This window comes from Pinus tabuliformis, chromosome 8 (assembly GCF_031772625.1).
Source record: "Pinus tabuliformis cultivar Carrire ecotype Pingquan chromosome 8, CPIR1, whole genome shotgun sequence".
NCBI classification, from domain to species: domain Eukaryota; kingdom Viridiplantae; phylum Streptophyta; class Pinopsida; order Pinales; family Pinaceae; genus Pinus; species Pinus tabuliformis.
Window position 1 is genome coordinate 1,108,000,574 of NC_142294.1, and position 14,643 is coordinate 1,108,015,216.

Here is a 14,643-nt window from a genome sequence, read left to right on the forward strand (position 1 = left end):
GAAACCCCAATGTGGGGAAAACCAGCAAACTTGGTTTCTATTAAGCTTCTGAAAATGGTGATTACAAGAAGGGAATTTTCCCAGAAAAGAAATTACAGTAGCAAATAAAAACTGAAATTACTAACTTTATAGAGTTTTTCTTATTGATACAGAATCTATGATTCATTTATCCAATAACAGAATCTATTTGATGCACAAGAAAAAAACCTCCATTGAATTTTTTAGCTAATACTAAGAAATGGAAAAGATTAAAGAAAGGTTTGGTGCTATAGCTTACCTGGTGGGTTATTGAACCTTTTTATTTTAATCAGTTTTAGCATTTCTGAAATAAAATGCAGTTTGACAAACAAGTGTACTCTTTGCAACAACAAATCACAATCTCCAATAACATACTATATGTGAAGTCAAATATTAAATAAATAAATAAAAATTGAGATGAACTTCATTGTTTGTATTATGTAATAATAGCTGGTAACTCCTGCTATTGTCTTCTAACTTTCATCCTCGTAAATTTCATCACGGGCCGCAATACTATTCCAACATTTCACTCCATATCAGTCAAAACTGGGTCATTTATAAAGCTTAAAACTTACAGAAAATTTTAGCCACTAAAATACCTTAAAGTTAAATCTATCTCTGCACTGTACCTGATTTTACTATGTTTTTCAAATAACAGGCTACAAACACATTATCTCAAGATACAAAGTACAAAATAAATTGCATAGCTTCAACCAACTTTCTGTAGAAGCACAAAAATCTTTCTTTTACTGATCACTCTCGGATAATTTTACTGATGAGCTGTTGACACCCATACTAGCTTTAACACTTTCTAATACAGCTTCCCATGTAAGAGCCTGCTCATCATCATCATCGTCATCATCATCATCACCACCATGATCTGTCAAATCCCTTGGGCTCTCCTGTGTTGCTCTAACATCATCATTTGTATTATTTATATTCGTTTCATCATGTGAAGCAATGTCATGATCTTTATTATCCTCCCTCCTTTCATCTTCATGACTAAAGAAGCTCTTCTGCACTGGAACATTTCTCAACTGCTGATTAGCAACAACATTTGCTATAGCCTTGGCTATTTCATTGTTTTCCTTTCCCTCAGTTAAGTTTTCTGTATCATCATTCCCAGGATGGGCTTCACCTGAAACCTTGATAAATTTACTATCATCTGCTTCAGGAGGAGGGACAAAGAAAGGAATGCGGCCCCTCTGCCAATCATGAAGAACCATCTTTGCAGCTGTCATTAGGTCAGGTTCTCCACCCTTAAAGAAGAATCAAGAAAAACAGAGGTCATTTTAAGCCAACTAACTATATAGTGCTTGAGCTCTAGGTCAGAAAAGACAATGTAAAGAATGCTCAAAATTTGAATTAACAGCAGGACTTCAATTGAACGAGTCTACCTTCAAAAGCTTGCCTGATATCTTGCACAATTGACAGAGGAAGTCATTGTCATCTGTCCTGTAGATCAAATGCAAACAGACATTTGTTTTACGAGAACGTAGCTTTTGAAATCTAATTGAAATGGCATCAAGTGATTTCCTCCATACATAAAGTATAGAACTAAACCATCGACTAAAGATGAGGGAAATTTAGGCTCTTCAGAACTGTTGTATACCTCTTTTTCACAATAGGTGAATGTATATGTGGGAAGGATTTCACGATTATGTTGCATATGGACATTGTACATGGGGGCAACCATCAATTACAGATGAGGCAAATTTAGGCTCTTCTGCATTGTTCTATACCTTCTTTCCACAACAGTGTGTGTGGACAGGATTTTACAATTATGTTGCATATAGATATTGTACATGGGAATAATCAAGACTACAACTTATAGGACCATCGATTCAAAATTTTGGTGTCCAACCCTGACAAGTAGGAAACATGTTCAGATAAAATAAAGCAATTTTCCATCAAGTTCTTTAAGAACTCATGTGGAATTGTCACTAGAATCATAGAATCAGGTTGAAACAAGATAATGAAACATTCACAAACGTAGCGACACTGCTCAATGAACATATAAATTTTTTCTCATAGCTGGAGACGATATTTATTATTAAGTTTAAACTGTGCCATTACCTAACAGGAAAGCCCCACAAGTAATAAGTGCATGGAATTGTCAATAGAATAATCCAGAATCAGATTGAAAACAAGATAATGAAACATACACAAACGTATAGACAGTGCTCAATGAACATTCAATTTTTTTCCCATATCTAGAGATGATATTAAGTTTAAACTGCAAGATTACCTAAAAAGGGAATACCCACAAGTAATAAGTGCAAATGTAAAGGCCAGACAAAAACTAAAACTTAAGAATTACCAAAATGCAAAAGAACCATCATTTTTCAGAAAAAAATGAAGAGAAATATCTATTCATAAACCCTTGGGCCACCATAAATTTGGCTTTACAAAATTGCTACTTTTCATTAATTCAAAAATCCATGATCTTTTTGTACTTTTCCAACTGCAAGAACTTGTGCTACTGCTATTTAACATTACCCCGACTCTAGCACATGGGTAAAACTATTTACATAGCATGTTGTGGCTAATTGAAATCCACAATCTGCTAGGGCCTAGAAAGGCTAGCTTAAACCTATAGACAGTGCTCAATGAACATTCAAATTTCATCTCATATCTAGAGATGATATTATGTTTAAACTATACTATTACCTAAAAGGGAAACACACAAGTAATGAATGCAAATGTAAGGGCTAGAAAACAGAGAACTACAATTTAAGAATCACCAAACCACAAAAGAAACATCATTTTCAGAAAAAATATAAAGAGAAATATCCACCCATAAACCCTTGGACCACCATAACTTTGGCATTACAAAATTACTACTCTTCTTAAATTCAAAAACACAATCCTTTTGTACTCTTCTAACAGCAAGTGCTGGTGCTATTTAACATTACCTTGACTATAGCACATGAGTAAAACTATTTACACAGCATGATGTGGCCAATTGAACCCCACGATCTGCTAGATCCTACAAAAGGCTAGCTTTACTATTTAGTTTCTAACACATTAGCCACCCAAAGGGGATTAATTTTTTAATTTTTTATTTTTTACTTGTATGGTCTTTCTATTGCTTGAGGTTATGTACAAATCAATAATCAATGCAAGCGCTTTATATATGGTTGCATTCTGTACCACAGAGGTTTGTAGTGGTTACAAGAATACCACTATTCAGATCCATACGTGCCATGATAGCAGTTCCAACTTCACTGTATTAGTACACTACTGTATTATGATAGATATTCAAATTCGATGTCAAATGTATCAAAGAAGTTTCATCTAAATCAAGATATTTAAAAGCTATGTTGGACAATGCTTCAGGGATTGGGGGGCAGGTTTAGGGAAGGGTTAGAAGGTACCCCCAAAATTTTCGGGAGAGTGGAATGGGACGGCAAAATATATCACAAATATTTAAAAATATTACAAATTTAAAGAAAAGTTCTAAAACACAGGATTATAATACATCTAAAAATGTATCAATTCTTAAATGAACAAACCTAAGTCACTGGATCTGCACCTCACTGATGCTGCATCTGTGGAGACATCTGCAGATTCCCAGATTGGATCCAGATCCAACCCAGCTCTGAAACAGATCCCAAAAATGCATAAACAGACCCCAAAAACTGACACAGATCCCTAAAATTCTGAAACGCATCCCCAAAAACAGAAACAGATCCAAACATGTTTGACCTTGGTTCCAACAAAAAAGCTTTTTTATTTGTTGAAAACCTCACATTTTCTCTCTATAAAATGAACACTCCGACTTATTCACATAAGAAAACAATAAAAATCTATTGCTTGGAGGTCAGACATTGATAGTTGGATAGTGACATAGTGGATACCTTAATCTATTGCTTAGGCTTTGGACCTGGGAATTGGGGCAAAAGCAATTGCTTCAGGACTTCAAATTTCATTACAGTCTACAGGTAAACCATTACTGTTCAAATTTATCTTTTAATTCATAAATTATTAACTCGTTTCCATGTGAGTTTGTTCTCTGTTCTTCTTGGTTCTATTTCTGCTACTGTTGCATTGTTACTAGTCAGTTTTGTTACTGTTAGACAGTTAGCCTTTAGGTTAGTGCTCATGTTAAGATTGCTAGGTTCACGTTAGTGATGTAACTCACTGTTAGCCTTTAGATTAGTGTTACTCTCTAAACTGTTAGGCTTTAGCCTTGACCTTAGTTTTATTTTTTAGAGAAAATTTCATTACAGCCAACAGGTAAGCCATTACTGTTGAATATATCTTTTGGTTCATGAATTCTCAGCTCGTTTCCATGTCAGTTTGTTCTCTGTTCTTCTTGGTTGTACTGCCACTACTGTTAGACTGTTACTAATTAGTGTTGTTACTGTTAGACTACAGTTAGACTTTAGCTTGTGCTCATGTTAAGATTGTTAGGTTCATGTTAGTGTTGTTACTGCTAGCCTTTAGACTAGTGTTACTCCTTAGACTTGTAAGCTTTTGCATTGACATTAGTGTTCTTTGTTAGAGTTAGACTGTTAGGCTTTATCCTTTAGGGTACTGTTCAATGCTTAGTTCATATTTAATAATAATAATCATTTAATTTTAAGGTCATGGCCAAGCCAAACACCAAATTGGTGTATGAGAACCTCTTGTTTGTGAGGCAAGGGACCTGCCTCTGCACAGCAATGTGACTGCTAAAGTCTACAGAGGTGTACATACTCTGACCCCTCTGGATTTGAACCTGTAACCTCTTACAAGGAAAGACATGTTCTTAACCAGTAGGGCCACTCAAGTTGTATATAGTGCAAGCTACAGCCTAGACCTGTAAAAGCTAGCACCTAACTCAGCCTACAGTTTAGAGGGTTTGCAATTCTTTACTATATAAAGTTAATATCCAACTTTGCTTCTACCTTGAAGGGCCATTCTGAAAAGGAGGGACCAATGATATATATAATATGTTGGAACGATTACTGCAAACCACATTGACTTTGCAGATTTATAGATTTACAAATTATGAAAGATGCTTATGTGACTATCAGTTATGGTACATAGATGGCTGATAGTAACATGCATGTGAACTCCTTTTTTTGGTTATCAGTTATAGTTCTAACCGTGTGATGCAAATATTTATATCTTTTGTACTCATTGTTTCCCCACCGTGACCAGATTCTAGCTTTTCAAAAATGTGACAGATCCATATCCTGATAAATTAGTAATAAACCTTGTATAAGTGGATATTAAAGCCCCCGGCTCCCCCACCCCCCCCCTCCCTTCTTCCCAAAAAAAAAGATATTTGGTGCAAAACCTAGTAAATATGGGACTTGTTACCACAAAAACTAACACCTTTAGCTTAAAGTCCTAAAAATAAAATGCTAGCCTGTCGAACTTATGAGATTGACAACTGTCACCTCACCAACTCTCCTCTAAGACTTAGGAAAGGGTTCCTAGTCAAGTGGGGTATCCCTACGGCTTTACTAAGCTCACTTCGTATAGTAATGAGTGCAAGTAAAGGGAACCTTGCAACAATGAAATGGACAAGAAAAGTGAAATGGGTTTGGGGTGATGAGTGAAACGGAGACCAGTGCCTCATCTACTTGGGCTATGGAGTTAGGTAATTTCAAGAGGGAAAGCCAAGGTCTCATATGCAGCCATGTTGAAATGTTCTAAACTCCTTGACTTGGTTCAACAACAGACTTAAGGTCAACAAACAATCAAAGATGTGATTAATTGTACCTTTAAGTTTTGGTGGTTAAAATCATACAAGGTTATGGGGGAGAGTGTCCATCTAGATACACAACTCAAAGCAACTATAAAGTGGTCCCTTATCCCAAGACTGTATACGAACACACCTAATCAAGTGACATAGAATGTGTAATCTTGTGATCTCTGAAGGTAGATGACCAAAGCCTATAGGATACGAGTTAACTATACCACTGTTTAAATCATTTTAAACATTTTAAAAAGCATTTTTAAAAGGTTTTTAAAACATTTTAAAGCATTTTAATGTGTTTACTCTTCCAATAGAATGGTGCTTTTCTATGGCCCTATGTTACATTTGGCATTCAAAATCCTGCAATATAACGTCCAAATGGTGCCCTATAACATATATCCACGAATAAAAATTACATATAAACAACACCACAACTCACACATATAAGAGCCCAAATCCTCCAAAGCTTGGAGCTAGCTTGATCAGAAATTCTTCCATTTATTATTGGTTCCAATTCTAGTTACATACAAATGGAGTGGACAAATCCTTACATAGATTTGAACTCTAACTCTTCATACAATGAAAAAATGATTTATTTTCCTAGATACACTTATCTCTACAACGAATACAATAAAATAATACTCTCAACCACTTGCTTATTAAAAGTAGCTACAAGTTCATTGACGTCTCAAGATCCTCCAATAAAATATTCAACAAAAATAAAAATAATGTTATCTCCTCTAATTAATTCTAACTACTCAAAATGGAGGCTTTTGTGATTCATAATTTAAGAAAAATTCTTCCAGATAAATCACGTCAATGATTTAGGGTCGACGTGTTTCGAACCCCTACTAAGGTTTACGCGTCGACCCTAAATCATTTATGTGATTAATCCGGAAGAATTTTTCTTAATTCTAACAACTTAATAAAAAATGAATAAAATAGGAATTAGTTGCAACTTCTTTCCAAGAATAACCAATAAGCTAACAACCTTCTCAACTAATTTCCAAAAAATAGTCAAAGTAGTTTAGGTCCACTTTCCCCTCCAAGCAAAACAATTTAATAATATTTATAGCTTATAACCACCTGAAGTGAGAAGTCAATAAAAGAATATAATAATAGGAAGGTGGTTATGTGTGTACAAGAATCTCCAAGAGTGGGACGACTTTCCTTTACCTAGGTTGCAAAACCAATACATTTGCCACCAAGTGACAACTTTATTCCCTATAAGACATCTTCCTCATGGGATCTTCCCCTAGACTGCTATGCGGATTCTTCTTGAAGTGGACATCGACCACATGAAGACATATATTGGACAAGGTGAAAAAAAAAACATGAGAAGGTTGAAAAAACAACTCATGAGGATAGAAGCTCCACCACATTTTAAGAAATCGGCCCCATATCTCTGATTCTCTGAATAGACAGCGCAAAGAGAGATCACCATGATATACCAAGTTTGAGAAATGACCCCATTAAAATCATTGAAATTACATTGTATAAATAAAAAATGATATGATAACCCCTTCCATCATTTAGCTGAACTCAAAATCATGACCCAAGTGAAGGGAGCTCCAAGAAATTGCAGGAAGAGGCAAACAACTTCCCCATTGTCTGCACCCACTAGGTCGAGTTTGAATACAGTGTACCTAATACGAGTCTCTGAATAACTAGGTACACTGGTTCAGGGTCTGACTAATACATGTAGTCTATGTGTGTGTATATTACAGCCAGCACAAATGGAAAATGCACAAGGCCATCAGCACAATTTTAATAGAAAAGAACTTATGACAAGACTAAAATAGCACCATAATAATAGCAGGATGGTAACTGCCCAAGGAGGAAACTGCACTGCACAAAGTTAACATATGGCAGATCATTCATATGACAGATTGTAAATATAACAGAAATGAATACAGATGGGGAAGATGCAGAGATATAGGACTTGGGCATAGGATAAAAGGGCATGTTAGGTGGGAACATCCTGAGATTCATGGGGGTAAGAATGAGGACATCCTTGGCATCCTCGGGGACATTTTGAACCCATTTGGGCATAAGTGGCAAGAACATCCCTGTTTTTGGGTACCAACCATGAGTATGGGTACCCATGCTACAGAGCAATATATATAGAAAGACTCGATACAATGAGATAAGATCAGTTTACTGATGTCCAACAAATGACCATAAAAAAGCCAATGGGACTGCAAAGTACATATATGTCAATATAAAGTGGGAGCGCAAGGACAAATCTTAGAAAAGTAAGACAAACACACATCTAATCTATAATCTAAATCCAAAATCCAAAGCATATAAAATTACAATGTCACAACAAGAATCATCTCACTGATGAGAATACACAACCCTAGGGCCAAGAAGAGAAATGTCATGCATAAGGAAAATTGGGAGGGGCCCTCAAGTTTCAACACCTCATGCTGTTGTTGTCTCCTGTGGAAGAGGTGGGCGAGCAGGGTGGAATGCCTCCAACTGGAACTAATCCCAAATTCTGCATCATTCCTAACATCCAATGACGAAAAAAGGAAGCTCTTGATAGATGGTTAACCAGAGAAGTTGGGTCATGGTATGTTTTGCTGCCTAGATGGACCTCTCTACCATTGAGTTCTAGAGAATGCTATATGTTCACTTGGTGTGCCAACAAAATTGACTTGGTATTTGAGGTGACAATTTCACAACAATCTCACTTGTAAGCTTTCGGGATTACTCCGAAAGTGGTATCACACAACTAAGAGAGCATTAGGCCTCTTACTCCCTTGGTGATGCTTGATGGCCATACAGGTGGCTCAATTGAGTGAACCATGGATAGAGTGCATGCATAGCGCACTTACCTAATTGCTTGTTATCTTATGTGGCATGATGACTAAACCTAGTGGGTGTAGACAATAAGGGAGTTGCTTGCTTGATTACTAGAGGTACCCTCCTAAGAGAATGAGTGTTAGACACTTGAAAGAGAGCCCTTAGCCCTAAGAGCATGGGACCTTGCGACAAACACCTTAGAGGTTGGATACTCCAGTACAGGATTTTGGGTCGAGGAGCATACTTCATGGAGGTTGGTTGTGGACTTGAACACATATGTTGAGTAGAAGCATTGAAGAAAATAACTACTAACTACCATGGTACACATGTTGAAGAGCATTGGGCACAAGTGTTAGCTTTCAGGATAACTCCATAAGTGTTTTCACCTAGCTAAGAGAGCACTAGGTCTCCTACTCCCTTGGTGATGCTTCAATGGACAACTTAACTTAGGTGGATGCTTTACCGTGGTTAGAGCATTAGCAAAGCACCCTTCCCCAGGATATTGTTATCCTACTCAACATGATGACTAACCCACTAAGTGCACACAATTTGGCGAGTCAATTGCTTGATTAGGAGTAGAAAATAAGTCCAAGGAGGGGTACTAGGCACTTAGTCCTAAGAGATTGGGGCCATGTGATATACACCTTGGAGGTTCGACACTTGATCATGCTTGGTTGGAGGACCATATGTCATAGAGTTTAGTTCTGGAGTTATACATTTTGCTAAGGAGAAGCACTAGAGCATAGTAACCAAATTGATACACATGTTGAGAAGCATTGGGAACAAGATTTGGACAACAAGCAATGATGGAAAAGGGAGCATTAGACTAACAACTTGTTGGATAGCATGCCATCTTGAAGGAGGGGCATTGAACCCAAACAAAATCATGCTTGGAGGGCACACCATCTTGAGATCTTGTAAAAGGCCTCGTATGACACTTGTCATCCTTGCTTGCTAGATAGTGAACCATCTTGGAAAAGGGGCATTGAACCCAATGAGAATCATGCTCGAAGGACATACCACCATGAGAGCTTGTAAAAGTGTTAATTTTAGGTATGTTCTATGCTTAGAGCAATTTATTTCAATTTTCACAGTTAGCTCAATATCTTTTCCAGATTAGCAATCACATCAGCATTAAAGTAAACTGCAGATAGAACATAAACATAAATCACAAAAGACAAGCCAAGACAAGAGGACACAAGATGTGGCGCTAGCCAAGGACAAACCCTGATGTGGGGAAACCCTTGATCAATTCTTCCTATATGTTCTTCAATAGTTCAATAGAGAGAGAGAGAGATAGTACATTTACAGTAGAAGTCAACACTTTGACTTATCTAGATAAGAGCATAGATCATCTCTAAGAAGATGATACATGAGATCAGTTGAAGACATGCTGCTTCAACTGATTCTCCAAGGTGACTCCTTCACCTATCATCATGCTGCATCTCGTCATCATGTTGCACCTCACTGTGCTGCACCATGTTGCACCCATCATCACAACAATGGACCTCATGACTGTTGCACCTAATGTTGCACTGTTGTCCCATGTGCCATTGTTGAACCATGTTGTCATACAACATGTCTCATGTGCTTGCAATACCATTCTTGTTGTTTCTATCCATGTTGTCCATGCTAGCTGTTATACCATGCTCGCTATTGTACCATGTGCCTTCTGCCATGTCACAACTGCTATCCCAATTAGCCTTGCCATACCTAGCAATTGTCCCATATGTCTAAGCATACCTTGTTGTTGTCCATGTGTCTTAGCAGCATTATGCTTGTTTTTCCATGCATCTTAACATACCTTGTTGCTGTCCCATACATCTTAGCAGCACTATGCTTGTTGTCCCATGCATCTTAACATACCTTGTTGTTGTCCCATACATGTTAGCAACACTATGCTTGCTGTCCCATGCATCTTAACATACCTTGTTGTTGTCCATTCTTGCTGCTATCTAGTGATAGGGTTGCCTTCCATCTGCATCTAGGGCAACCTCTTTTCCTCCAACGTCTAGGGCTTCCACTCCAAGATTTCTCTTCCACTAAAACCCAAGACAAGTGGAGAGAAATCAAGATAGAAGTGTGTGTGTAAAATCAGTCTCAAGTCATCTCCTTTTATACTAAAAAGTTGAGCACATGTGGGGTTTATTTGGTTGCTGGCCGAACTTGACGAATTGTCTTATAACACAAATAAATTCATAACTCCGTGAATACTTATCGGAATCGGATGATCTTTAGATCAATGCTACACCTCTCGATGAGAGGGATCCAAGAAAAATATCAACTGCCATAAATAAGATGACCCACATGGAGTTTGGCCCTAGTTGCCAATTTTAACAAAAAGACCTAGTATGACACTTGTCATCGTTGTATTGTATACTGCTCCATAGGGAGTTTCCTTGTTGATTACTTGTCTTGACCCAAGCCCATGCTTTATGTTGGCCTCCATCAGCTGAGGAAAAGTATTTTTATTAACACTATCAATGTCCTCTTTATTCTATATTTGTAATTGTCTTGGAGAAGTATTGTAAGGAGCAGGACTTAAGGTTTATGATGTAAACCCTAGGAGAAGACATGAAGAACACTTGCATAACACAAGCCCAAGCAACCTCATGCACTTCACAAGGGTAATTTCTCAAGAACATACAAATTCTCTCTATTCTTCATGTCTTGGAGAAGTCTTATAAGGAGCAAGACTTAGGGTTTGTGATGTATACCCTAGGAGAAGACATGAAGAAGAGAGAGAGCATTTGTATGTTCTTGAGAAATTACTCTTGTGAAATGCATGAGGTTGCTTGGGCTTGTGTTATGCAAGTGTTGCCGCAAAATATAGCACCTTAAAGCAAAACCTCACTAGGAACTTTAGATTAAGAGCAATAATGCTATCAATCACCACTGTCACCATATCACTTGTTCCCTAATGTTTTGTGGTTGGATGTTATCCCCACAGGGAGGCTTCCCCAACAAATCTTAGGGATTGGATAATGCAAGTATTCCTTGGCTAAATACCCTCTAAGGATTCTATTAATAACATCACATAAGGATAATGTTCAATAAGGTTTCGAGTGAGCTGAGATGTAATCCCAAGATAGCAAATATTGTTGAGAAATCTACGACAGCTAGATTAGGGGTGATTTCTCTTTACTTTGATAATTGCTTGTGACGTTCTTTAATTCCACTTGTAGTATTTATAATTAGCTTCTTCTTCTTCTCTTGATTATTATAGTGTTCTTATCATCAAACAACTACCAAAACATGAAGATCAATAGAACAAATGGACAAAAGATGTAGGCTGCTAGCCAGGGCCAAAACCTCTACTAGAGAGAAAAACCCACAAGAAATTATTCTCTTCTTATAGAATCTTCAAATGATGAATTCCAAGACCTTTACACCCAAGAGTCAAACCCTTCCAAGACCAAGTCAACCTTCCTTCTTGATGAGCTTTCCTTCTCAAAGTCAAACCAAGTCAAACCTTCTTCAACAACATTCAACAACAAATTTCGGCCCTCCAACAACTGTTGCAACATCGACCTGCCAGTAACTGCTGCAACTTCGCACATGTGGGATAGAGAGCTATTTTAGGCTTCCTTCTTGCTTCCCTTTGTTGGGAAATCAATAGGGCTACAATAGAAGTGATTTCTCTTAGACATGATAATTGCTTGTGATGTTCTTTTACTTTTCTTGATTATTAGCTTCTTCTTCTCTTATTATTAGTTGTTCTTATCACCAAACAACTACCAAAACATGAAGATCAATAGTACACAAAGACACAAGATGTAAGCTGCTAGCCAGAGCCAAAACTTCTCCTAGAAATGAAAACCCACAAAAATATCTTCTCTTCTTATAGATTCTTCAAATGACGAATTCCAAGACCTCTAGACCAAGACCAAGACCCTTTCAAGAGCAAGTCAAACCTTCTGGAGAATGTGTTGCTTCTTACCAAGTCAAATCTCTTCCAATTGCAGAACTCCGAATCTCCAATCCCCAGCTTCATATTTTTGACCCTCACTGTGGTTAGTTTCTGTAGCATTAGATGTGTTCTAGCCACGAAATTTGGTGGAGAGGATAGAATACATGACGTGCAAAACCCAGAAATCGTTTCTGGAAATTCCACCTAGAGATGACATAATTAGATTATTAACCTATTTTTTAATGTTTCCTAAGTCTAAACTTAGGAAAACTAGTTAATTAATCAAAATTAATTAAGTTAAAATGCGAATTATCTAGAAACTCACACGGATTGACCCATAAATGATCTGAGCCATCTATTAAGATTTAATCTTGGTCGTTGGAGTCCCAACCAGAAGATTTAGGAAGGGATCAATGTGGTGATGGAGAACACACTTGAGCAGTTCAATTTCCTTGGCAAATCGATTTCCAGAGACAATAACAGTTTTCGGAGAGCCTGAGATCAAAGCAGAGATAGTGAGGGCCAGAGACATTGATTCGGAGGAAGTTTTCTAGATTCAAAGAGGCAACAGCAAGGAGGCTCAGTTATTCCTAGTGAAGCAGCATGATGACTGCGCAGTTGCTTCAGAAGAACAACTCAATTTCGCTGGAGGAGAAATCATTTTCAGTTCCAGAGGCCGGACAAATGTTCTAGAGTGCCAGAGAAGTGATTTCCTCAACAGAGATAGGCAGAACGACTTCATCAGAGGCAGTTCTGAGGCTAGACATTAGAGTTCATGCGCAAGCACTGCGCAGAGGGTCCAAGAGGACGAGATTTATGAAGTTGTGTTGGGGTTGTTTGTGGAAGAAGGGTAATTCCCTTATCTAATTTTTCCCAGATTTTATTACTATTTGGATTTCCAATTGGGCATCCAGATTGTACTCAAAATTCATTGCTGCATAATAATAAAACCCTCATCTGTTGCACCGAATTTTCAAAGTTGGGTTTTTTCCGATGACAATGTCCAAAAATAATTGTCATTTTTATTTTGTGTGGGTGCTAGAAGTTTCTCAGTTTCTAGCACTATTTTCTTCAGCAGTTTATTTGTGAAAATCAATGTGAGTTATTTGGTATTTGTCATAGAAGACAAAAAATAAATTAAAAATTAAAAAAATAATTTCCAATTACTGTGGTAGATGAAATTTTCACAACTTCAATTCTGAAATTTTTGGCCCCTGTAACAACTGCAATTTTAGCGTGTGTGGGAGAATTTAAGGTTTCTAATGCTTCCTCCTTCCTTCACTTGGGTTGCTTCCTCTTCTAAGACTTATAGGAGACCAATTTGACTTCTCTGCTACCAATATCGACCCCTCCCTCGCAACTTGAAAACTTCTGCCTTGATGCTACAGAAACCCTAGTCTTCCCTCACACATGTGAGAGAGTGTGTAAAAACAAGAAAATTTGTCCTTTGCTTGCCTTCTTATTCTTCTCCTTCGCTTCCTTGATGAATGAATGAGTGAGTGAGCAAATCAGGTCGAATGGTCTCTTATATATAGCCCTTCTAGGAGTACGAACTGTCCTAATTAGGTTGAATTCTCCACTGCCAGGCCGACTTGGTCTTAGAGGGGTAACTCAACACTTTTCACTCAAAAATAATCCTTTTGACATGTTACAAGATGCCTAACGGGGTTTTTTACATATGACAATGACTCTATGACAAAACCTAGAAGCACTCAATGGGTGCTTTGACCTAAAATAAATTGACCTTGAGCATGAAACCCATGCTTATAAATAATAATAATAATAATAATATTTTTCTTTTCATTTTACAATATACAAGAATCAAGACTACATATGAAGACTGAACCTAGTTACATATTTCAACACTCCCTCTTAACTAGGGAGATCTTCATAATGGTACAAGGACATTCTCATACTAAAAAGATCTCATAAGAAGAGTCAGATTGGTAAGCCATCTCATAAGCTATCTTTTCAGATTCTATCATTGCATCTCATCACATCTACCAACATTGTCATATAGCAAGGCCTTGACTAACAACTCTATCTCTCCACAAGATTAGAGCACAACGTTGGGGAGACAATGACTTATATGCACCATCATCATTGTCTCTCAAGGCACATACCCCATCCGGATGTTCACAAGGTATGTCCTTTTAGAACCATTCTTGTCTTGGATTAACACATCCTCAAGGAATTTCCTCTTCGGCTACTCTTA

General features: G+C 37.4%; 1 protein-coding gene across 1 annotated transcript in view; it reads right to left on the bottom strand.

Moving 5' to 3' along the window:
* Positions 1 to 399: 399 nt before the first annotated feature.
* Positions 400 to 14,643, bottom strand: part of LOC149239228 (nuclear/nucleolar GTPase 2-like) — a 307,088-nt gene continuing 292,844 nt past the window's right edge. Inside the window, exons 6-7 of the mRNA XM_089369804.1 lie at positions 1,416 to 1,473; positions 400 to 1,277 (exon numbers count right to left, since the gene is read on the bottom strand). Of these exons, the coding sequence (XP_089225930.1) occupies positions 765 to 1,277; positions 1,416 to 1,473 (571 nt within the window). The 3' untranslated portion in view covers positions 400 to 764. The remainder of the gene's footprint in view (positions 1,278 to 1,415; positions 1,474 to 14,643) is intronic.